General features: G+C 40.9%; 1 protein-coding gene across 1 annotated transcript; it reads right to left on the reverse strand.

Annotated features, from left to right (window-relative positions):
• Positions 1-5: 5 nt before the first annotated feature.
• Positions 6-24,023, reverse strand: LOC108897891 (disheveled-associated activator of morphogenesis 1-like). Its single transcript, XM_018697695.2, is given in 27 exon segments — positions 6-1,214; positions 1,451-1,621; positions 2,200-2,334; positions 2,423-2,446; positions 2,449-2,485; positions 2,987-3,094; positions 3,382-3,550; positions 3,776-3,864; positions 5,242-5,348; positions 5,774-5,858; positions 7,077-7,174; positions 7,531-7,638; positions 8,687-8,950; positions 9,118-9,305; positions 9,483-9,541; positions 9,931-10,069; positions 10,186-10,303; positions 10,543-10,609; positions 10,755-10,858; positions 11,351-11,461; positions 11,828-11,941; positions 12,815-13,034; positions 13,146-13,240; positions 13,911-13,982; positions 14,232-14,321; positions 14,428-14,642; positions 23,246-24,023. Coding segments are annotated over 26 exon segments (3,156 nt in total). The 5' UTR covers positions 14,611-14,642; positions 23,246-24,023; the 3' UTR covers positions 6-1,013.
• Between the last annotated feature and the right edge of the window lie 1,464 nt (positions 24,024-25,487).

Consider the following 25,487-nt stretch of genomic DNA (forward strand, 5'->3'; position numbering starts at 1 on the left):
AACAGTAATATCAACTTGGTTTAAATTTCACATTGATCAATAGATGTTTTAACAGATCGATTTTCTCTTTCAGAACTGTAATTTACAAGTCTAATGAAACTCATCAATATTTAACATGCGCACATTTGGGCAATATACACATTTTGTACATATGTTAAATATATTTTATCTATCTCATATGTCCATATGAGAGCTTTAAAGTAAGATTTTTTATTATTATTATATATATATATATATATATTCATTTTTACATAAACACTAAAGTAAGTGTAGGTGTGGAGTACGTTATATTTATAGAAGAAAACTCAACTCCATGTTGTTCACAGTCTGCATCACACATCTCTGCAGTGACTGAACTGTGATAAAGGAATAGTTCAACATTTTGTTAAATACTTTTCTGTCAGTGCGTAAAGTGAGGGTATTCATATGGAGCTGGAGTCAGGACATGGTCAGCCTGGCTCTGTTAAATATAATCATTTGTTGACTTTGTACAGACTCGTTGTTTCCAGCTAAACTAACTGTAGCTTCATATTTTTCACACAAGCAGCAATCTTCAATCAATCAAAAAAAAACAGTTACATCACCACATATTTACATGTAGAAAAAAAAAATACAAATGCACAGTGCTGGTAATGGAATGCAGATCATTCAGAGCAGCGAAGAAACAGAACTATTGCTCAAAGACAGATTCTCCTCTATCTGCAACTAGATCAGAGCAGAGTGAAAAATAATGCACTTTGTGTTATACTGTGTCTGTATGAAAAACTCAGGCTTGTTGTTGTTTACTCTAGATGCCTCCACAGTCAATGGCAGCACAACAAAGGTCCAAAGGACAAAGGTTGTCTCTATATACTGTACATATACTGTATGTATCTTTATATGTACAACATCGAACCATGAACCAGAAGTGTGGGTTTAAGAGAGAATAATACCATCATACCCACCACAGTATTAGTGGGACATTCTGCAGGCTTTTCCCAGTGAGATGTTGTTGCTGTCCATGAAGCTTCCTGTTACTGGTTTAGTTTTGTTACTGGTCTCTCTCGGCTGCCTTCAAATGAATTGTGTCTCCGCTGTTTTCGGCGGTTCATTTTGGACAGATCCTTATCAAACACCTCTCCAGAGCGCAGCGCCGACACCAAGTCGTCAAACTCTCCGCCCTCCTCTTCATGCGCCTTGGCTTTCCTCGTCCTCTGCTCCCTGTCTCTCTTCAGCTGGAAACCAAGACAAAGACATTTTTTTTTACTGTACTTTTATCCACGAATGAGAAGATCATCAGACTCTGTATCAGTCTATGGACATTGGGAAAGCAGGTGGAAGTGTATCTAAATACTGTGTAACAGACACGTGGTAAAGGGCAAATCAAATACACGATGTATTCCTTGAAATGAATGTTTTCCACATGTCTGCCTGCAGTATATCCCCCTCTTATCTGATAATGTCTGCTAACCTGTGCCTCCATGAGTGCCCGTTTCTCCTCCTCCTCCTTGCGTCTGGCCATGTTCTCATTGTCCTGTTTGGCCTCAGAGAAAGCAGCGAGGAAAGTTTCGAAGATCCCAAAGAACTCATCGGGCTGCAGGTTGGATGAGTCTTCTCCAAAGTGTCTCAGTGCCTTTCCAAACTTCAGCGAGAGACGTAAAGGGTGAAGGTGGTAATTCAGTCTTTTTGCATCACTCTTGTTTTGACTCTTCCAAATTTGCTTAAGGCTACAAATGAACTTTCTGTGCTATGTTGGGGCTTTGCAAAAAGAAAAGCATGTTTAAGTTACAAAGTTTTTTTGTTATACATGAGGAGAAACCACAGCTCTCTGAACTGACAGATTTGGTCTGGTCTATATACTGGAGGGAACCTATGCTGCACTGATATTAGTCAGCAATACATTAACACATCTCAGTGGGAAAAAAAAAACAAATGGAAAATGCACTTATTTGCTATATTTCCTTGAAATGAGATGTTTAGATGGACATCAGTCTTATATCAGTCAGGACATGGTTAGCCTAGCCTAGCATATTCACTGAAAGAAAGTGTGAGAACTGTCTGACACATCGCTCCAATTTTCTCAGACTTCTACTGGATTTCTGGTTGTACAGTGTATCTAGTCTTGACAGTGCAGTGATGATATTATGCATTTTTCAAGCAGAAGAAATCAGAAAATGATGCAAAATGAATGTGAATAACAGTAAGTTGTTGCCTGCTCACCAGTTCTTTGGCCTCAGCAAGTGACTCCTCTACCTCAGAGAAGCTGAAGGAGGCCACAGTGATGAACTGACTGACCACGGGGATGAACTTATCAGCAGGACTGTGAGAAGACTGAGCCTGCTGGTACTGCAGCTCCTGTACAAATGGACAAAAAGACATCAGAACCTACAGAAAGACAAGTCATTAACACTGAAAAGATTTTCAGTCCTCTGCACTCACTCACCATCTCAACGCTGTTTAGGCCTAGATCTGCAGACTGCCAATGTCCTTCTCCAACTCTGTCAGACTAGAAAAAGGAGACAGTGACAGAGAGACATGGCATGGTACTGGGTTTTTTTTTTTCATTTGTTTGTGACTGACACACACACACACACACACACACACACACACACATATATAGATATATACACCATGAGCAGTTTTTGTGCTGTGGTGGGAGCATTATCCTGCAGGGGCAGGCCCCTGACATTGGGGAGTGTTGCTGCCATTGGAGGGGTGTGTGCTTGGTTTGTTACAATATGTAGGTGGGTGGTACGTGACAAAGTAACGTCCAAATGAATCAAAAGGACCAAAGGTTCCTCAGCAGAACATTGTGTTATAACGAGATGATCGATGTTATTCACTTCATCCACCAGTGGTCATAATGTTATGGCTGATCTGTGTACATACAGTTTACATAACCTGGCTAAAAATACATTGAAAACAAAACTATTTCAAAGAACTAACTTCTGCATGTGTTACCTCAACAGGCCACTGCCACAGTGTCTGCATGTTAGTTTATTCTTACTTGACTTTAGCAGCTTCTGGTACATTCTGCAGCTCCTCACTGAAAGCTGCCACCTTTGGATACTTCTTCTCCAGCACAGTGATCATGTAGTGGAGCAGAGTGATGTTCCTACAAACACACATCACATACACCACACCGCATTCAATCATTTATCACTTCTCAGTGGTTTTTAAAAGATAGAGTTTGACTTTTTGCCCAGGAGACATTTGGACTTGTCGTGGTAGGAAAAGTTCAGTTGTTACTGTTAGCATTAAAATGGCTCTGTGAACCAGCATGAACAATAACCAGGGACAAAATTCAGCCGTCATTCATCAGATACCTTTTCCTAATCCACATGTCAAAATGTCTTCTGTGAACAAAGCCTATGATGTAGAAAGCTTTGTAGAGAACTGTACTTGTCTATGCTTGACTTGGTGTCAGCTATCTTGTTGAGACTGGACACTTTAAATCCATAGGCATTTCCCCTTTGTCCTTTGTTCATATAGTTCCCAAAGGCCAGAACCACCTCGAGGAGTTGACGCAGCATCCCACTCTGTACCACCTCACTGGACGCAAGACACAGAGCTGAAACCACAGAGAGAGGAGGGGATGTTCACACACAGCACTCAGGTCAAAACCGTAATATTTAATATCTCATCATGTCTTCAGCAGAGGATGCAAAACAGTACTTAATGAAACTTAAAGAGAGAAATGTATTCATTCATGTCAGTAACACATGATTGAGGTTCAAGTTTAGGCAGTCAGGTTCATCAGTGTAAACTAATGACCCTTTGGAATAGAGAATGGTACCTTTGATTTTAGGTTTGACCTCAGCCACTCTCTCAGCAAACTTCTTCTTGAAGTAGAGAGCCTGGAGTCTCTGTTGATAGTGGTTGATTCTGGATGTGGACACACATAGAAAAACTGTGAGTGGATTGAGTCCCTGACAGCAGGAAGAGATGGAGGAATAGTTTGTATATCATTCAATGGTAATCCTCATTTAAAGGAACTAACTAATCAGTAATGTATTAGATTTTTTTCTGTTGATGCTACATAAACCATCTGTGTAGATTAATACATAAGTAAACAAATACAATAAGATGAAAACAGTACTCTCTTACTGCTCAGCGTGCTGTTTAAGTATGGTTTCACTACTACAGTCAGGTGTGGTATGTGTAACTTGTTTGAATATGGAAGCAAAAGCTCACATTTTCAGACTGTCTCCTCCAGAAGGCATTCTGTTGTTCATATGAAAACTGCATGAAATGATTGTGTTGAGAATAAGATTGCCAATTTTCAAAATTGGAAACTTTCTATGGGAATCAACAGGAACATATGGGAAGTAAAGGGAACCAACTGGAATAAACTGGAAAACTGCAACTTAAATGAAGTTAAAAAAAACAAAAACAAAACAAAACATCTTGCAGTGTAATCTTGGTTAAAACAACCAGACTTTAAACTGAGTTGAATTTCTCCCCTGCTCTGGTCATTCCTCCATCACATGCACAGATCTTTTCTAGAATCTACACTACTGCATCTGAGACCACAGACCCACATCCTGTCAACTCAGTTTGGATCATATTAGAGGGTAAATATATTTGATCTGGCAAGCTGGTAAATCAGAAGCTAGCTAACACCATGTTATATGTTTATATATAATATATATATTATTTTATTCAACATTCATGTTTTTTGTTGTTTGCAGCATGTCTGCTTATGACAAAACAACAGCTTTATATTTCTGTTTGTATATGATACAGTTTGTATAAATTACCCCAAATATTTTATTTCTAATTCAATTCTAATTTCTAATTCAATATTTCCAGAATTCCCTGGCTTAACTTTCCATGGCAAGTTTCTAGAAAGTTTCTGGAAATTAACCAGACATTTTCCACCCTGTTGCAACCCCAGTCAAGTCACACGAATGTGACAGAGTGCTCTATAAACGCATACATAGAACAAGCACTGTATAAATGTGTGTGACTGGGTGAACGTGAGCTGTGAAGCACTTTGAGTGGTCAACACGACTAGAAGTCCATTTTCCATTTGATGAAGCTTAGTGGCACCTGTCAGTCCTATCATCTCTGGTCTTCTGGTTTATCAGTGTGGAGAGTCATTAAATAAAAGGTCTCAGATAATACTGTGTGAACAGATGAACAGATATAAGCTTTGACATGTGGTTTCGGACAGAGCTATGACAGGCTCAGTCATACTACTCAACGGGAGGAGGGACCAGCCGCAGAGAAACAACCAATCAGCAGTTTTTTGCCGTGTACCTGCTCATGTCGTACAGGAAGCGGTCTGATCTGGCCATGCGGTCCAGCTCGTGCTTGTGTTCCTCTAACAGCTCAATGTCACTCTTCTCTGGAACAAACTTCAGAAGCTTCAAAAACACACATCATACAAAAATGATCAGAAGTGCATTTCATTTCAAAAGTTCTTTCTGTTATCTAATTATCAAACACATGGAGCCTAAACTAGATCAGATGTTGCCATGTTTCCATTAGAAACATTCATCATAGTTGCTGAGTTGATCCAATACTGATCCCAATAGTAAATACAGCTGTTAAAATCTTTCCACTGTCATTTTATATTATAATATTAGTATATTTTGTGATATAGTACATTTTCCATACATGGTGCATTGTCCATGAGAAAAATGAAGTTTCCTTTTACAGTCAGAACCCTGAACCCCTGAACCCCCCCCCCCCCTCCCTCTTTGCTACTGTATTTCTCACAGTGCTGTGTTAAGTAATGGACATGGAGCATGTGTCTTGTGTCTGTCTTTGAATGTGTATGTCTTGGCACCTGCTCTAGCATGTCTTTAGGTAAGTCCTCCTGTTCATCCATGGTCAGGATGGCATGGCGGATCTCCTCATTGGTCAGCTTCAGTCTGTAACACACATAGTTAGATTCTATTTTTTCATATCATACGTGTTTGTGGGCGTATTATAAATTATCAGTGACAGTGTTCATATTTGACTCGATCATTACCACCTGTGACAAGGACACGCAGATAATGAAATAACCAGAAAAAAAGGATATGCTGAACAAATCAATCACCTCATATGACGCCCATTAAAAAAACACACAGACAAAAACAAACAAACAAACAAACAAAAAACCAATGCCAGTGGTGAACAAATAGTTGCCTGTGGGACAAATCTCAGCCTCCATCAAAAATATTTAGCCCTGAAAAAAAAAATTATAATACATAAAAATATTTGCATGATTCTTCATAAATCAACTGTATAAATACAAGGCTCATATAAACTTCAATAAATGTTACCTTGTCACATCTAATGCTCCATTCACACAAACACAAGTCTTACTCATTTACTAGATGAATTAAAGTAAATGAATGAAGTAAATTATTATTTCTTTGGCCTTTATGACCATGAGAATTTTTTTTGTGAACACCAGTACTTTGATAAATCAAGCAGATCAGTGTTTTCTCAGTGAAAACACTGCATGGATCTAACTGTGTGGAGATCTTTTTCTTTTTGATGCTTCCAGCACCTTAAGAAAGAATAGTTAACCACGTCGAGTGGTGGTCATCCCGCAAACTGCAGAATGAATATAAACGTAAACTGCTGTTGTTGGTATAATTTGACTTCAGAATTATGACAACTGCCACAAACAGTTCAGTGTTATTCCTGTGTTCCTACTGTTCCTCTAAAATGTTGGCCCCACAGTGAACACAGCTGACTGGTTCCCCCAGCCCTGTGCCCTCAGATTGGTTCAGAAATGACTAGAACCAGATGAAGAATCTATACAAGCTTTAAATATAGACTTTTCAGTGATGTCATTATCCTCTGAACTGCAACATCCAAGTGGACTGAACCTGAAGCTCCTCCTCAAATGTGAAGGTGTACAGAGGAGTCACTGTTGGCTCACGGTCACCTGACCTCACAGACACCAGATATAATGGTAGACTGAGGCGACTCATAAAGTTAGCATTAATTAACAACAGAAAACAATGAGGTGAACACCCATGGGAAAGTAAGGCAGGTTTATGATGACCAATAACTGATGACAATGTAGCAGGTTATTGTGAACCTACGACTCTAATTTCCTTGTGGCTGTTTCTCTCATTCATACACACACTGACCGTGAGAGCAGGATGTTACAGTTCTGTGCGCGGCGACCATCGATCACTGACAGCTCCTTGACTTTCTTAGTGAAAGTGTGATCATCCTCAGCATCCTTCTGTTCATACAAAGGTAAAAACACAAAACACAGTACATTATAACACAGCTCTGCCAAGTCAGGATCGGGAACTCGACAGTTAAATCATTATGACATCATTATCCTGTGAGAACTGTTTTAAATAATGAAAAGTGAGCATCAGAGAATACGTATACTGAAAACAAATTGAACAGAACATGCACAGTTTGGCTTCACTCAGTATCTGTGACACAATGAAACAATAAATCAAAACATACATGAATGGATGGACATGCCAATGAGACAAAGAATTAATGAACATAGAGTAAAAGGCAAAAGAGAAAATGAGGATGTAGCTGAAGGCGTGGTAAGGATGTTGTGTGTTACTTGTGTCTTACTTGTGGCTTTTGGTAAGCTGAGAAGGTCTTCTGGAACTCCTCTAGATCCAGGACCTTGAACACCTCGAGATCGTCGATTTCTTTCCATATGGTTCCTTCTGTCTTGTTCTGAAACAAACAATAATACAGTTTGTGAATCTGTAATCTTAATTTACAATACAATTCAAACCTTTTACTTGATGTTTCATCATCATGTCATCTTACAGTTGTTTTACTGCTTCTGCTGTTTTGCTATTCACTGACTAAGGATCAGGTAGCTCCTCCCCACAGTCAGTACCTAATGACTGGCACCTGTGTAGTTTATGGGGAGGTTCAGGTCAGTGTGAGTTGCTGTCCTGACACACTTCATGCTGCCTGGCTGATTCTGATTGTATACAACCTCTCCTCTGTCGCCTAGTGCTGCTCATGGTGGGAATATTTGGGTAGCTTTTATTTTATTATTATTATTATTACATTTTATTTATTCTATTATTTATTCAATTTTATCATTGAGCTGCTTGCTTGTATTCTGCTCCCTGTGTTTGTATTTTTGCACCACAGAGTGGCAGTTTTAACTTCGCTGTATGCACCTACAATGACAATAAAGGCCATTCTGAATCTGACTCTGATTTCCTGCTGTGGATCAATCCACATTTAATACTCCAGTGGCTGCAGGATGGGGAGACTGAGTCAGAATAAACCTGCTCTATATGAAAAGTGCCTTGAGATAACTTCTGTTGTGATTGAATTGAACTGACTCAGCAAATGCTTCTCTTCAGATGGATTCAGGTAGATATTATTTGTTTGTGTGGAGGCTGATGGGTCTAAAGCTGTGTTACGCTGTGATAAGGCTCATGATATCTGTAGTTTGACATGATTGACATGGAGGGACAACCCTGACAGCTCATTATTTTTAATTAGTTTCTTCACGCATTTGCTGCACCACACTGCTGTGAAACTAGAGGCCTTAATCCTGATTTACATTAAAAGTAACAGTAGTAGAAAAAAGAACGTATTTGGTCTTTGCACACAGAAATGATGTATGTGTTTATCTATATACAAAGGTCAGATCACATGTGGAGACACAGTGTAAAGCCATGTGTGAACAAACTACCTACAGCTGCCCGCTTGTGATTGGATCATCCAAGATGCAGGTGTGAACAAGGCATAGGCGTACCTCAGGCAGTTTGCTCCAGTTGAATGACTTCATCGGGTTGGATGGCTGAGGAATATTCTTCTTGCGGGCAGCTCCGAGCGGAGCTCCTGGAGGAAGAGGTGGAGCTAACGGAGCCATGCCAAAAGCTGGCGGGGCCCCCGGGGGAGGAGGGGGTGGTGGAGGAGGAGGAGGAGGAGGAAGAGATGGAATGGACGGGACGATACCAGGAGAAACCAAACCAGCGGAGGTCACAGGAGGTCCTCCTGGAACACTGGAGGTCTGATTCTGAAGATGACCAAGACACAGATGATCAGTGTGATGCAAATGTCAGAACATTTAAAAAAAAAAAAATCAGCCTGTAGATATACACTTTATCATACTATCACACAAAAAGAAACTGATCAGGGTCATTTCTGCTCACAGACAAATGTATCTCGTGTTAGTGAACATACAGAGCTGAGCTGCTGCAGCCGTGCAGACAGTTCGGCCACTTGTAGTTTGGCTTGCTTGTGATCGTTGATCTCTCGCTCCAGCTTGTCTTTCATCTTGTTCAGCATCGCCATCATATCTTCTTTCTCCTTGTTCTTGGCCTCACACTCCCTCTCTTTCTTTTCCAAACGCTGCTGTAAGTTCTGATGGTCTGCAGAGAAGAGGAGACAGCGAGAAACAATCACTAATCATTTGATCATCCTAGCTGATCAAGCTAGCACAACGTCAAACTCATTCATTCATTTAAAAAAATGTAGGATCACAATTTATATGCTGTATTATGTTTATACATGTTAATGTAGTACATGGTGCACATGTGTCTACTTACCTTTTCTCATTTTATCAGCTTGTTCTTTCCATTGTTTGACCTCGTTCTCCTTGACGAGCCTATAGGCAAATACAAACACACACACAGGCATGCAGGGTTTTTTTTTTGGAGACTGGAGTCTTAAATTTGTTTTAAATTAACATAATTTATGGTATAGCACCATTTAAACACAATTAGTTTTTGTTCTGGTTCTGATTAGATCAGTTTTGGTGAGTGTGTGTTCACTGCAGCCTCAGGTTTCTGTTCTTGGCTGACAGGAGTGAAACCTGACGTGGTCTACTGCTGCTGTAGTCCATCCACCTCAAAGTTGGAGGTTTTGTGCTTTTCTGTTCACCACAGTTGTAAAGAGTGGTTACCTGAGTTACCATAACCTCTCTGTCAGCTCCATTCTCTTTTGAGTTTGCAGCACAAATACTCATACCCCAAAATTAGGAACCTGTAAACTTACATGCGCACAATCTTTTTAACGTTGAAGTCCTCCAGTGGAGCAAAATCAGGGTTTTCACCTTTGTCTGTCTGCAGAACCAGCTGCTGAATGATCCGGTCCAACAGCACCCAGTACTGAAGTGTGGTACTGCTCTGCTTATCTGCAGACAAACAGAGATAAACTGACACTGTCATAGACTGCTTTAACGGTCATTAAAAAAAAATTAATAAAATTAATGAGTAAATTTTAGGCAGGCAGACAGCCTGTCAGTCTCACATGGCATCATGAGACAGTGCTGCAGTGCAGACAGGAGGTGAGGGTACGCTTCAGTGTGGTTCAGATTCTTCTTGATCAGCTCAAACATCTGACTGGCACTCTTAGTTTCTATATGGACCTGAGGCAGTGTATCAAAAGACACAGAACACATCACACAAACACACACATTTGACATCAAAAAGAAATGTAATGCTGAGGATGTGCTGGTATGAGGGACATGTGTTTTATTATAAATGAACACTGGAATCCACCACTCTTTAGCTGTGTATCATTTTCAAATCTTCAATAACAAGCATGTCTTAATGAGTTATTTACTGAAGTGTTTGGACAGTGTAAAGATTTGTCTGAATAACTTACAACATCAAAGCGTTTGGAAATCGCAAGTTCATCCTCATTCCTCAATATCTCAAAGAAGTCCAGATGTCTGGAAGACAACGAAATCCACCAATATGCTCACTGAGCTATTTAAACTCACAGTATGTTCAAGTAAATAATGACTCCCCCTGACCTGTTGCTGTTTGGTACATTAAGTTTCAGAATTCTTGCACAGCTTCGTGCACCTGGTTTACCTGTCCAGGGTGGCGTTTTCATGGGAACGTAGTTTGTCAATGACTGGCTGGATGCCCAACATCAGGAACTCGTAGCGCAAATGGATGCGGAACTCCAGACTGGTCTGTGGAAAACACACACATGCACACATATCCGTCTTATTTTGTCATACAATATGAAAAGACAAAAGGCAAATCAACGATCAAAGATGGAGTAAATTTGGGAAAGTAGTTGCTTTAGGTAGATGAACAGTAATTTAAGTCAAAGCAGCTGAAATAATGTTTGAGTGTGGAAACTCAAACACCAGCAGAAAACATCAGGTAGCAGCATCAGTCCGCAAGAATTAAAGAACAAAGATGTTTTACCAGGAAACAAATACTAAATATATACAATATGAAAGACTGTCTGTCGGCCATTTTCCAAGATGTACATCTTCAGTAGGAACCAATAGGCCTGGGGCTTATAGCCACAGACAGGACAGAGAAGTCAGAGAGTGTCAACAGACAGACGACACATTGTTGGTCTTATTATCTTTTGAGAGGATGGATGGGAAAGACACAGAATCATAAACTAAGTCCATGCTAAAGTGATGGTTCACAGATGGACTGTTACTCACCGCTCCTGCTCCCTGACTGAGCACAGCGTTGATGAAGGACATGATGGCAGTCTTCAGACTGACTTCATCTCTGTAGCGGCCAGTGGATCTATCCAAGTCTGTCAGCAGGTTCTGCGCACAAAACAGGAAATACTCAGGTTCCACCATCAGAAATCACACTCATACTGAGCAGTGCTCATGGTTCTCTTCTTGATGTTTGTTTGACACCAGCTTGGCTTCAACGTTCTCTCCCTGTTGTCTGTTTGGAGACTCCAACCTTAATGGTGCCAGTCACTCTCAGTCAGTCTGTCAGTATGTCTATCTCACCAACCCTGCATTAATATCAATGAACCAAAAATACTTGACATGTATGACCACGGTCCCCAGGTCTGTAGGCTGCATGTTTAGAAACAGTCAAATACACAGTGCCACAGAGGCAGCACAGCTGAGGACAAGGTTCATCAGTTCAACTCAAAAATGCAGAAAACAAAAGCAGACCTGAAAGCGAGTTCTCTCTGAGGCGAATTTCTGGTAGTGCAGCATAGCTTCTAGTACTTTCTTGTGGCCCCCTGGCACCAAACATACCGCGCCGAGGATCTCTAACACTGCAACCTGAGAAGAGAGAAGAAAGGTCGATTACAAACTACTGGGACCTGTTGATTTTACAGGGCCAAGTACATGTTTGATCAGAAATACTCAGCTTTAGAAAACAGTTATACAAATCTAACTTTTCACTGACTCTGGGACATCATCCTCATGACCATCAGTTTCCTGCCTGACCTTTAGTCACAGAGGCTATTTTATCATCTTACCATCCAGTCAGATTCTGGAGAAGCTCACACCTGTTTCTATATAGACACATGGTTGAATAATCATCAGTGACCAGATCTGATACCTGTCTGTTCTTTTGGTAAACTGGCTGATAATTTGCTGGCTGGTCTTCTCTCCTGCCTGATCCAGCTGATTCACAATATCAGCCTCATTCTCTGTGCCATTTGCCCAACCTGGTGCAACTTTGAGGAACAGGCCAGTTACAGTTGTTTTTGTGTTTTGCTTCCATCTTTGTTCCTCCTGTAAGTTAACCCGCTATTGCAACTGCTATGTGTGCTATGTAGTTCCGTCGTCTCTTGTTATAGGTTTCTGTCTTTGCTGTACAGTGTTTCTATCTTTTCCCAGGTGACATCCATAACTCTGTCTTTTTATGCAACATTCCTTTTACTGCAAAACAAAATGAGACAACAACAGCTGCATACAAATGAAAAAAAAAAGAGATCAGCACAATGAACAATGCCAGCTCCCAAAAGTTAAATGAAAACCATCATGATCTACGTCAAGGAGAAGAATGTGTATGATAGTGTGTATCCTGTTCAGGCTTACAGCATATGTGTATGAAGGTGTAAATGCACACACACAAGCAGTGTGTAACGAAGCACCTGTGTCCACCAGCTCCCTCAGCTTCTAAAAGTTACAGAGTAGTCTTTGTACCTTTGTCTTGATGTTTTCAGTGGCGAGACTTTGCGCGATGATGTTGATGCTCTCAGTGTGACCCAGGACATGAGCTCTACCCTGAGAGTTGTTCATTAGAGCTTTGATGCAGCCGATCAATGAGGTGTGGATCTGAGACTCAGTAGTCTCGTAGTCCATTGACTTGAGGAAATTCAGGATACAAGACAGGCCATCCAAGTCAATGAATCGTGTCACGAATCTGAGGGAGATCGATCATAAATGGCAGGAAGCGGTTATTCTTTAGGTCGCTGGAGTGCAGGAGAAAATGAAGCAGGGCTTTGTGAAATCTCATTTTGAGTAAGAATTGTACCTCATTGGTTGTGTCCTCAGTGCTGTTTTCAGACCTTCTACCACCTTTTGTCTTCCCTGATCTTCTTCATCCTCCAGTGCCAGCAGAGTCTTCCTCTGGAAACAGAAGGGTTAAACACAATAATACCACACAGCTTTTCACCATTCCAAATATACTGATCAGCCATAACATTTGGGCCACTGACAGGTGGAGAGAATAACATTGATTATTCCATTACAATACAATATTCTCCTGAGAAACCTTGGGTTCTAGCATTTATACCACCACACATACCACCAACTCAATATTGCTACAGACCAAGCACACACACCTCATGGCAGAAGCACTCCCTAATGACAGCCCCCCCCCCCTTCCTCTAGATGAAAACCTGAACTCAGCAGAACATTCTATTGTAATGAAATGATACTTCACCTGTCAATGGTTTTAATGTTGTGGCTGATCAGTGTAGGTTACATAGTCATTCAGGGCCAATAATGGAAAGAGTGTTGTCTAAGCTGCTCCTAACTACAACTAAATTTCTACATTAGTATGTTAAAAGAAATCATCAACCTGGAAGGCCCCTGTGCAAAATTATTCTAATGGAATGAGTTTGATATGGTTTTTGATACCACCACAAGTGGGTGAGAAATTCACAGTTATATTTCACTAATAATCATTGATGTCTCCTAATTTTATGAAGGAAATTACTGATGAAGTAAAATCTGCCAAGCTTTGTCTGTGAATAAACTTGGAATTGCAGGATGAAAACAGATGTGTGTGACTTACAGTAGCCATGGTCCTGAGCTGGTCAATATAAAACTCTGGCCAGCTGGTAGCTCCTTTATTCTCCTCTGCCTCCTGAAGAACACATATGAAGAGACACACAGGTAACAGTTAGGAATATACTTACATATACTGGACGACAGGTCCGTGTGTCATCTGTTGCCTTTTAAGCCATTTAAACCATGACAACATGTTAGGCAATGTATTTGAAGAATACTTAGCTCTGAAGTGGTGGGAACTCTTAGCCAAGGAAAGCAGAGCTCACTATACATTAAGTGTAAACTGTTGGGAGAGAAGTTAACTGTTGTACTTATAGTTTCTTACCATTTTCTTACTACAGTAGATCTGCCATTTTTTCTCTGCTGGCAGAGAAAACATGGCAGCTCTGTGCTCCTCTGTAAGGTCCAATTCATCCTAGAAAAAGACAGAATGGATGGAAGGGGGATGAGGGTGATGAGAAGAAAGCTGCTGAAGACACGTGGTGCAGAACAGGAACTCTAGACTCCGGTCTGGTACTCACCACCAGCTCAGCAAACCTGGAGTCCAGCTCTTGAAGGGGGGGCATGGGCAGGGTGGGCTCCAGCACAGCCATGTTGTCAATGTTTTCATGGCAGTAGGTGATCTCTGGTTGGTCATTTCCTCTGAAGCAGCAAGAAAATAGAGAGGACAGGCCACGCTCCTGCTGCTTCACCCAGGATGCCATGGTTACAGCAGGGACCTCACCACAAGGACAGGCTGGTAAGATGAAAAGGAGCAATGAAATATGTTGTTAGTTATTCCTTGTTCCCATCGTCAGAGATCTGATTAAATGACGTTTGAATGCAGTGTTGAGGAGCTGCTGACAGTGATGTAAAATCTGGGAGAGCAAATAAAGTAAAATAAAAGTAAATCTTTAGAAAAAAGTCCTTTACGTTTGTCTTTAAAGTTAGTTTGACACATAATGCATGTCATTTCCTGTTACTGCTTCAGACTGCTAATACTCTGATAATGTAACTGATAATTAAAGAATCATTTTCTGAAGAAAATACATACTATTGCTGTGAAAACCAATGGCAACTGCTGACCTTTCGGCAACTTTACAATTTATCATTCATGTATAGATGCAATGAAAGTGAGACCATGTCATGATGACTGTAGTCACAGCAGGAGTTTGTACTGTATACAGGTGCTGTGATATAAATACACTGGGACTGAATGGGTCTCCACAGAACTCATAATATCCCATTAAGTTTGCACTGTATACTGTGGCTGAGATAGAAATACAATATGATAATAATTCAACACATTATTTTTAAAAAGTCATGTTTTTAGACTTAGATTACACACATATTGAACATATATTGAAGTATGAACAGTAAATGTATCTAATTATTTTGGGTTAATAATAAGGAGAGCATGAGTGTAATTCCTGCTACACAGCCAATGGGGACTCACAATCTTTGTGGGGATCAAAACTGAGGTCTGAGATTTGGTTTTAGTGTTAGGGTTAGGGTTAGAATTAGGTTTCAGTTAGGGTTAGTATAAGGGACAGGGTGAGGCATTCAGTTGTGATAGTTAAGGTTAGAGTAAGGGGCTAGGGATTGCATTATGTCAATGTGTTGTCCCCATGCTGATAGATAAACAAACCCTTTTTTCTCTTTGTCTGAGGTCATCTGTCCTGTTGTTCAGTTTGAATGGTTGATCTGTTCATTTGTATAATTTTAAAACAAAAATAAAACAATACATCGATGCTGAGCACATCCATGTTCCCCTGATGACCCTTTGATTAGTTAAATTGTTAGTGTGTTGATCCAGTTAACACTGGTATTGCAGGATGAAAAGATCTCCAGCAACAGAACACAGAGCTTGAACTAATATCCACAGCAATCTTAACAACCACAAACACACACACAAACACTTGTTAAGTAGTTCCTGTTTCTTCATAATCAGTTATGACTGACTGAGCATTCATTTCTTTTTGGCTTGCACACCCATATCCATGTTTCTAGCATTGTACACAGGCTGCACCTATCCTTTAACACCAACACAGACCGACACTCATTCAGTCATTTGGGTGTGATTAACAAGCCACAACTGGAACAGTTTGTGTTCACGCAGTTCACGAGTCATGAGGTGTGGCCCGGTGCACTTACATCACAGTCCTGTGTTTAGTCATTTATTGAAGGATGTGATTTATGACAGAAACAGCACTTTGGTATGTTGAACCACAGAAAATAGTTTCAGCGTAGTTGTAACAGCTACATACTCAGGTCCTCGCACAGTCAGAGAGCAAGTGCTGATGAGACAGAATATGCTTGTCTATATATGTTTTTCAACTAAACTGCAACAACAAATACTCTGTAGGAAACTAATGGACAGCTGGGTCGATTAAACACAGGACTTTCACTCTGGAGTGTATTGGAAATTCTCAAATGATTCATGATAATTGTGATTTATTAATGATCTGTATTAATAATCTGTACTTGTATAATTGTGCCTTATAAAATATGATATGCTCAGTACTTTTCCACATCAATAAGCTCACAGGGCACCTCGCCCCATCAAGGACGGGGCCTGATACAGGGCTGCAAAGCTGTGTAATCTCTGACACCTTTCTCTCAGAGCTGCACTGTTGTGTAGCCTCCAGAAGATGTTTTCCTTTTCGTCTCCAGACTTTACCTTGCTTCTTTTCCATTTAACCTGTAATCTATTGTACTCGGTACTCATTGTGCGTCTCATGCTTGAGGAGTACAGTGGGTCCGTTTGCATATGTAAGAATTAAACCTACAGAAAGACAACCGTTGACTCTGTGCTTTACTGAACAGAAGATTCCCATGACAGGAGGCTGTTGTTTGCTTCCATTTATAACTGAAAGTCGACCTTATTTCTTTTGTCCGTGACCGTTCCACAACCTTAACCAGCTGTTTGTTATTATTACCACAACGACACAGCCACTCTATGTACGCTCCTGTGAGTCGTATCTAATGGTAGGGACAAGGGATAGTGCAGCACTATCCACCTGTAGTGACTGCAGCTTTATGAAACTGTTTTCTGGTTCTGTTTAGACTCTCACAGATCCTGGTTCAGGTTAGAGAAAGATCCTGGTCTGGTTTAAAACAGAAAAGATTCTTAATCAAAGTGCCTTTGTTGCCTAAGACAAGCTACTGGTGGGGCTGTGGATGTGAGCCCGTTCTCAGGTGTTGCAGTCATGTGCTTCCCTTGTGACTGGGAAATTCCCACTAGCTCTTACAATCAACCACCTCATTCACAAAACGACTGGTATAACCATTAGTATGTACTCTATACACTCTAAGTGCTCTTAAATAAATGAGTGGATCACATTAGCCGGGACTTTGAGGCCTCTTTTTAAACTCTTGTAGAATCAAGCCTAAGGCATGGAACTGAATGCAAAAGAAGCAGAAGCTGAAATGTTAAGATACTGAAGCGTAGAGGCTTCATTAAAAAAAAAAAAGACAAACAAAAAACAAACAAACAAACAGAACAATGCAAAGTGTATAACATGCTGAATAGAAGCTGTAGCTAGTTAGAAACACGGTCCTCCTGACCATCATCACTCTGCTTTCTGCTCTTGACACTGATGCCAGTTTGGTGTATACAGGGAGAGATGATGATGATTGGCTCCTCTGTCAGTGAGTTAGGAGCTGACACTGATGCCACCTGTGTAGAACAGGTTGGTGTTAAGGCTGGACTGGGCCGACAGGTGGTACAGGAGCAGCAGAGCTGTAATGTGAGGCATGCTGAGCTGACAGACAGACAGACAGACAGACAGACAGGCAGAGACACACCCTCAGCAAGAGGAAGCTGTGCTGATCAGGGACAGTGGGAAGTGATGCTTCATCAGCTCAGATTAGTCAGTATTCTCAGTGAAACTGATTTGACCTGTGATCTAAAGCTGAAGAAACCATTTTTTTTTTATTCTGAAGCTCTAACTGTAACCTGTGGACCACTTACTCACAAAAACCAACTCATACAACACTGGAGAGAAAATGTGGAGAACAGTCAGACACTATAAAGTGTGACTGTTAAATATTTTTCTCTTAAACTGGTTTTCAGTCCAGGTTCGAGCCCCTTCTCTGTGTGGAGTTTGCATGTTCTCCCTGTGCCTGTGTGGGTTCTCTCTGGCTTCCTCCCACAGAACAAACACATGCATTAGATTAATTAGTGACTCTAAATTGCCCATAGGTGAGAATGTGAGTGTGAATGGTCGTCTGTCTCTACACGTCAGAGCTCTGTGATAGACTGGTGATCTGTACAGGGTGAACCCTGACTCTCACCCAGTGTTTTCAGTCCAAGTGTCCCTTTTTTCCCCTTTAAACAGCTTTTTCTTTCTGTCAGCTTCTTGCCTGAGTTGATCATTTGGCCTTTGGTTGAAAGCACAGAACAGACGACATTAGATCACATGAGAATAGTAGAAGTACAGACTGAAAATGATACATATTAACTGCCTTATTCAGATAATGAAGCTGTGGGAGCTCTCTATTAGCTTATTATTTTATTATTTGTCTTGAGTACCTGAATTTTCTGAATATTTCCTTCATGTAGACCATTATTTGGTATTTGCCTTAGTTAGTTCTTTCTGTGGTTTGCTTTTAGTTAGTTGTGTCCAGAAACACGCATGGATGTGATATTAATTCAGAATGTACATTCCCATGGTGCATCAGTGGCCTTTTGATTTTAACTTTGGTTCTAGTTGAGTGTGATACAATGGCCAAATGGTTAGGGTGTGTACCACATGGACCTCAGTGCCCTGAGCAGCAAGTCCCTGGTTTGACTCCTGATCCGGCCGGACCCCTGCTCTGTCTCCCTGCATTTCCTGTCTCTCTCCACTGTCCTGTCTGATAAAGGCAGAACACCCCAAAAATGAATACAATAACAGTTTGGTTAAAGTTCAGTTTTGAAGTACATGTACTTTACTTGAGCATTTTCATTTTCTGCTACTTCATTCTTCTACTCCACTACTTTTATTTGACAGCTTTGGTTAGTAGCTAGTTTTAGGACTAAGATTTTACACAGTGGATGATAGGATGAGCTTTTAGGATCAGTGATCCTGATCAGTGGGCGATCTGCTCTACCTCCTGAGACACAGCTGTTAATACTTTAACTACATTTTACTGCTAATACTCACATACTTTTACTGAAGTAGGCTGTTTGATGCAGAACATTTACTTGTAATGGAGTATTTTTACATTGCTGTATTGGTGCTTTTACTTAACTAAAGGATCTGAATATTTCTTCCATCACTGGATTTTTTTTTTGACAGTTAGCCATGACAATAGCTAATGTGGTGGCAAACAAGCATTATTAACATCCATTTGGAATCATGTGTGTCTCCAAGAGAAGTCCAGTATTCACTCTCCTTTTATAGCTCTGGTTTGCACTCAAAACCCTTGTGTCTCTTTAGGTGCTATATGCTAAACCCACATGTTCACCAGCTAATCACTCGTTCTGCCTATCTGCTGTTTGCTGCTGAGCATGTAGTAAACAGTGGGTTCATCAGACTGAATGTAGTGGGTTGTCACAGCAGCAGAGCTGAGGTCTGTGTGAGCCCACAATGGATCATTACATTTGATCCATTGCTAACATTCAAATACTGGCTATAGCAGCTTGGTGGAGCTAATTTCAATGACTTTCTGTATGTTTTGGCTGTAAACTGTTCCTGTTTCTGGAGATTTCAACAGCATGCCACTGCGCTCATCAGCAGATACAGGGTGCTTAATTCTCACTGAGTTGGCTCAGTTGTCATCACATGGTCTAAAGCATGGAACTTCAGTCTAATGATAACAGGTGGTCTGCTGATGTGGACTATGAGCTGTGGTCAAAAAAGCCAGTAAGTGGACCCTGAGTTAAGATTATTTTCATTTTCTACTGTTACACCAATGTCATACTGTATATGGTCATCAGCTGTCAGATAGATGGATAAAAATATAATACTGTCCTTTGAAGTGTATTGAAGTCAGGATGAAAAAAAAAGTACAATACATAATACATTTCACCACTGGCAGACATTGCCATACAAAATCCCTATGAACAATAAATACACAAATTAAAGGAACTCTTGTGGCCGGTGTCCATGTATGTTTTACAGTACAGAGGCTGAGGCTGTGTCCTTGCTTCAGTCACGTAGGCTAGATGTTTTTTATGTAACAGCATGTCAGTGGTTGCTGCAGGACTCTAATAATGATCAGCACTGTGCGTGTGTTCATTCTGTGTATAGATTGATGGCAGCGTTATAATTCATCCTGATACTCAGATCAACCACTCAGCCCAGAGTTTACAGGGTTTAATCAATACTTTATTGATGCCTGTGTTTTCTCTAGCCCCTCCTCTGCATGGGGGTCAAAGGTCAGTGTCAGCGACAGAACAGCAGCTCTGTAGCTGTAGAGGATTCACTGTCTCACTCAAGGACGATTCAGTCAGTAAATGTTTGTCTAAGCTTGTTCTTTCTCAGTGTGAATGTGTGTTGATGCTCTTCCTGTGAACCACCAGTCTGCCTCCTGATGACCCACCACACTGAACAACACTCTGACTGACTGATGTGTAGCTTGAGGACCAACCCAGACCGTAGTTAAACTGCCTCTCTGCAGCTTCAGTCAGTCCTCTTTACTCTGACTGAGGTGTTTATATGGAGCATTTTATTCTGTTTGGGTTTTAGATCATGAAAATGTGTCGAGTGAGAATAAAGTGTTACAGCAACAATGAGCACAACCAATGCAGTTGGTTTCCACAAGTTGAACTCAACACTTTGAACTCCTGTGTTAGCTCACTGTTCTACTTCTCACCATAGGTTAAAGTGGCATGTGAGCACTGCAGCAATTTTCTCTGTATGAAAATGTACGCAAGAAATGTTCACAGTGAGAAGGTTCAGGTTCTTCCAGGGCTGATCTGTATGGAGTTTACATGTTCTCCCTGTTCTCCCAGAAAAATAAACCACACACTGTTAAATATGTTCTATAATTATATATGCAACCTTCATTTCAGACTAACCACTGTTCCTCTCCTCTCTGCTGTGGCAACAGTTTACCATATTGTTGTTTGTATGTGCAGTGCATCATATATTCAAAGTGACTGGTCTGTAGTTGGCCTTTGTTTATCATCATACAAAAAAAGCATTCTGTACAAAAGGAATATACAAGAAGTACTGCACTTACTTTAACATCTGGAAAATGTTTCTTGTTCTGTTCTGGTTAATGTTATGATCATTTTCTTTATATGCCATATAACCCAACTGACCTCACATTAAACGCTTCATTTATTCTGTTGATGTTGTTTGTAATCAACAACTTCACCTCTTTCACGTGAGCACGCTAACAGCTGGACTGGAGCCAGCTGATAGTGATACAGGTCACTGAGGACGGCTCAGTGAAGCCAGGTAACCTCAAGAGAGCCAGCCTGAGACGAAGGTGGGCCACATATGATAGTACCTGTTTTGGACCACCTCTGCTTCCCTCTTTAAAAGGACGTTTTCCCTCTCCACTGTCACCTGACGCTGCTCATGGTGGGAACTGGGAACTGGTCTCTCTCTCAAATACAATGATATAAAGAGTATGGTGTACTCTCTTGTGTATATAAATAAAATGAACTTGACCAGGCTTTAAGGTCCTCCCTGATTACTGGGCTGTTCCATCTAACTGAGGAACCGCTTTCACCTGCTGTGGAGTGCTCACATCCAAGATGGCTCCTCCTCTCTCAGATGTCTCACAGGCACCCACATTACTTTTGTCTGGTTTGATTGTGTTTAGATTATCCTTTGCTCAGGACACATGTGGGTTACATAGCACCCACACTTCACCAGTGACTGCTGACTTCATACGTCATGCTTTACATATTTTGAGTTGTCATTAAAAAATGACTTGTACACTTACATTTCCTCTTTGTTATGGCCCAGATGAGTCAGGACAGCATTCAACTGTCTAGAGGCCCATCCAGTACAACAGGCCCTTAAATGGAGAGACTCAGTTCAGTATGTCTCAGTTTTAGGTATAAAGCTACTACCTGTTGGAGAGCACTGGGCCACTGCATTTGCATACGCTGCTGCTGTTTTTAGCTGTGGGGAAATGAACAACTGAGGGATTTTTTCTTCTGTTTATTTAAACAGTCTCCTTTACTCAAGCTAAAAAAAAAAAAATGTCGTACTTCTGAACACATCATACCAGATCATTTCAATGTAGTGTCTCACTCACACTCGCTCCGTTCTCTCTGAGCCTCAGATCTGCAGTTTGACTCAGTTTGTTATGGCAGGGGTTTTGTTTTGTGCCACATGGAGCTTGGCTGACAGCAATCCAATGACGTGACTCTCTAATCAGAAATAATAAAGCTAATCTGAATCTACGAAGAACTAGCTTGTTAGCAATGACCAAACAGTAACGCCACAAACTGAACCTGCATCAGCAAACCTATGTACATGTTATTTGAACTTCAAATAGTTGCCCCAGATAGAGAATCTGTCCAGTTTCAAAGGCCAGCAAAACATTAGCAACCAAGGTCACAGTCCTTTTTAGTTTCTGTTGGTTTTCATGAACCACTGACTATTACCAAGGGAGCATTCATTACATAGCTATGTAAATGTTGTTATGTTTTAGTCAAACTACACCCTATGATTTACTGAGTAATTTCTTTGTATGAATGAGGTATTGATGAGATAGTTACCAATTCCTACTGGTACTGAAATGTAGGTACAGTGGAAGAGAACAAGAAAAAAAAAAAAAAACAGAGTGTACTCACACTTTTCTTGTAAGCACTGTACCCTGTACAGTACTGTGTGGGGAACAGTACTGGAAAACAACAACAAACTCTAAAAAGTTGACAACACTGATATTCTGGAGAACCTATAAAATAATTATGGTGTATTGATGTCAGGGGCACAATAAGATAAAAAGGGGAGACTCTCTGGAAACTCAGGCAGAGGCTTGTTGAAGAGTTACTGACCAATGCTGGAGTACAGCAGTGTAATACAACTCTTGAGTATCCTCACAGCTTGTGTTCTTTGGATGTGCAGAATGTCAGTGTTGATGACACCATTTTTCCCAAACTTTAGTTTTGTTTCCCAGAACTGTACCCAGTAGGTAGACGGTATTTACAAATCAAATAAATGCTGTTTCCTCTAAATACCCTGTGAAACTCCCTACAGTCCTTCATCCACTGAACCTACATTCAAGTACAAGTAGGAACTGGGAAACTATGTCTTTAGTACCTGATCTGTACAATGAACTTACATTACATTTGCAGTGTGTATTGTTAGTTGTTACCAAAATGGAACAAAAATATTAAAATGGAAAGTTGTTTTGATTTTTGTTCAGAGCTGTGATGTGATAGTGAGTGGATCATCATGGGTTTCTTACCTTTGGGGTTCACTTCTGATGCAGTGAGATACCATGTTCAGCTCCAGCAGTGTGTGTAGCATCAGTCAGGAGTCAGATGTAAAATCTTTAGTGAGATCGTTCTCTCTGTTGTCACCTTAGCAGAAACTCTGATGTCATTCCAACATCATAACGCGGTCGATCACAGAATATCTCCTGAGAATATCTTTGTACACATGATATACAGAGACAGTATTCATCCAGGGAATAAAAAGTCCAAGAGTGATGCCGAAGCCTCAACTTGACAGACACAGATTTAACTTCTTAAAGTGAAAATTTGGCAACGAAAGTAAAAACAAGATACGAATCTGAAAGGTAAAGCAGCACCTGCAGTAGATCTAGAGTTTGAATTCAAATGTTCAGTCAGTCCACAGCCATAATCCACACAAAGTTCACTGAGTTAGAATCTGGATGAATACAAAATCCACCAGAGAGAAAGAGAGAAAAGTCTCTACGAGCTGATTCAGTGAGGGATTTCCTGGAAGTCTGTCAGGTGTCCAGGAACAGGTGCTCTGACACTCGCTTCATGTATCCACACGGTGCCCGTTCTCGCGTCTCTTCTACCTCTGTATTCTCCTTTTCCCTTTCTCCATTTTCTGACGTGATCGTGAGAGTTTATCAGAGTCTCTTTCGGTGTCTGTCAGGCGAGACATGCAGAGAAACTGACAGATAAGCCTGGGCGAGAGTGTACAGTCAAACACACACGACCGCATTCCTGGTGGAGGCACTCACTCACACCCAAACCTCACCCACTGCATTGTATGTGTGTCTGTGTGTTTGTGTGTGTGTGTGTGTGAAAGAGAGAGAGAGAGAGAGAGAGAGAGAGAGAGGGTGGGGGTGGGGGGTGGGCTGTTTAGATACTGTCTTATCACATCAGAAGATGAAATTTTTCAGCTGTTGATAGTATCACACCTGCTGTTGCTGAGCCAGGACCTGTTTTACTAACTTTGACCTCCCTCATTAGCACTGTTACCTCAGCAACCTGCTCTCACATGATCACACTGTCTAACAGGAACTTTGCAAAGATGTTTTTGAATCCAAAGGTGGGGTTTAAAGGTTGGGGTATCTAATACACTTTTATTCAAACTCAGTGAATATCCCCCTCTGTGTGTGTGCTGAAAATAAATCAGGTCTTTTCTAAGCAGCCCTGGATCTGGAGCTGGAATGCAGGTGAAGTGGATCGGTGTGGTCCATTCCAGCCAGTCGCAGCGTTTGTGCTCGTGTGCAGGAAAATTAAAAAAAGAAAGGCAGTGACAGAGCCTGTTGTGTCCGGTTTGTTGTTGGTGTGATGTTAGTTAGACCACGAGGACAGTTGTGAGCATGTCTGTCTGCAGCTGCTGCGTTAGCTCTGAGAAACTCGTCTCGTCCACTGTGCAGCTGATCTAACACACAGCCTCAGAGCTCTGTCCTTCACTCTGTGTTGTGATATTTGTTGCTTTGTGAAAGTTTTTATAGGTCTGTGTACATAACAACCAATCGACTTTTGTTTTGGAGTGGGAAAACAGAAAACAAATGACAAGCCTTTTCCCGTTTTTTGTTTTGGAATAAGAAACTGGAAAACAAAGAACGACTAGTATGTTTTTATTTTTGTTTTATATCAACACGGAGAAAATGAGAAATCAGTTACAGGCTTAAAACCATCTGTTTCATCATGTGTTAAATTATTTTTATTTTGCCCTGGAAGTCACCCAATGAGCAATAGCACAGGATCCCCGTAAGCTAGCACAGTCCTTTTCTGTGCCGTCCAGTTTAGGCGAAGACTGACACACACACACACACACAGGCAAATACACACAGCATACATAGGTACAGACACAGTACATGTACTGCTGTGTGTTCTGAGGACTAAAGTTGCAGCACATGTTGACACAGTGTGGGTGCAGAGTCAGCTACATACACAGAGACTGGAGTGAACAATGTTGAAGTCTGGTGCAGTGTACAGGATACTAGGTACGGCTATTAAATAATGAGACTGTGAGGATAAAACCACGTGGTTCACAGTCACACTGAGTGTGATATATTAAAGGTTGGGTGTTCACACACAACTGCTGTAAGTTTCCAATAGGTGACGTCTTTAGTTCGCTGCTAGCTGCTGAGCAACACATTGACAAAACAGCAGCTGAATCTTTTGGTACCAAAGAATGTGTGTTTGAATGGCACAAAAGATTTAGTGAAGGCAGAGAGGACGTCCAAGACGATGAACGTTCTGGGCGTCCACATCAAA

The sequence above is a fragment of the Lates calcarifer genome, linkage group LG19, assembly GCF_001640805.2.
Source record: "Lates calcarifer isolate ASB-BC8 linkage group LG19, TLL_Latcal_v3, whole genome shotgun sequence".
In the NCBI taxonomy this organism is placed as follows: domain Eukaryota; kingdom Metazoa; phylum Chordata; class Actinopteri; family Centropomidae; genus Lates; species Lates calcarifer.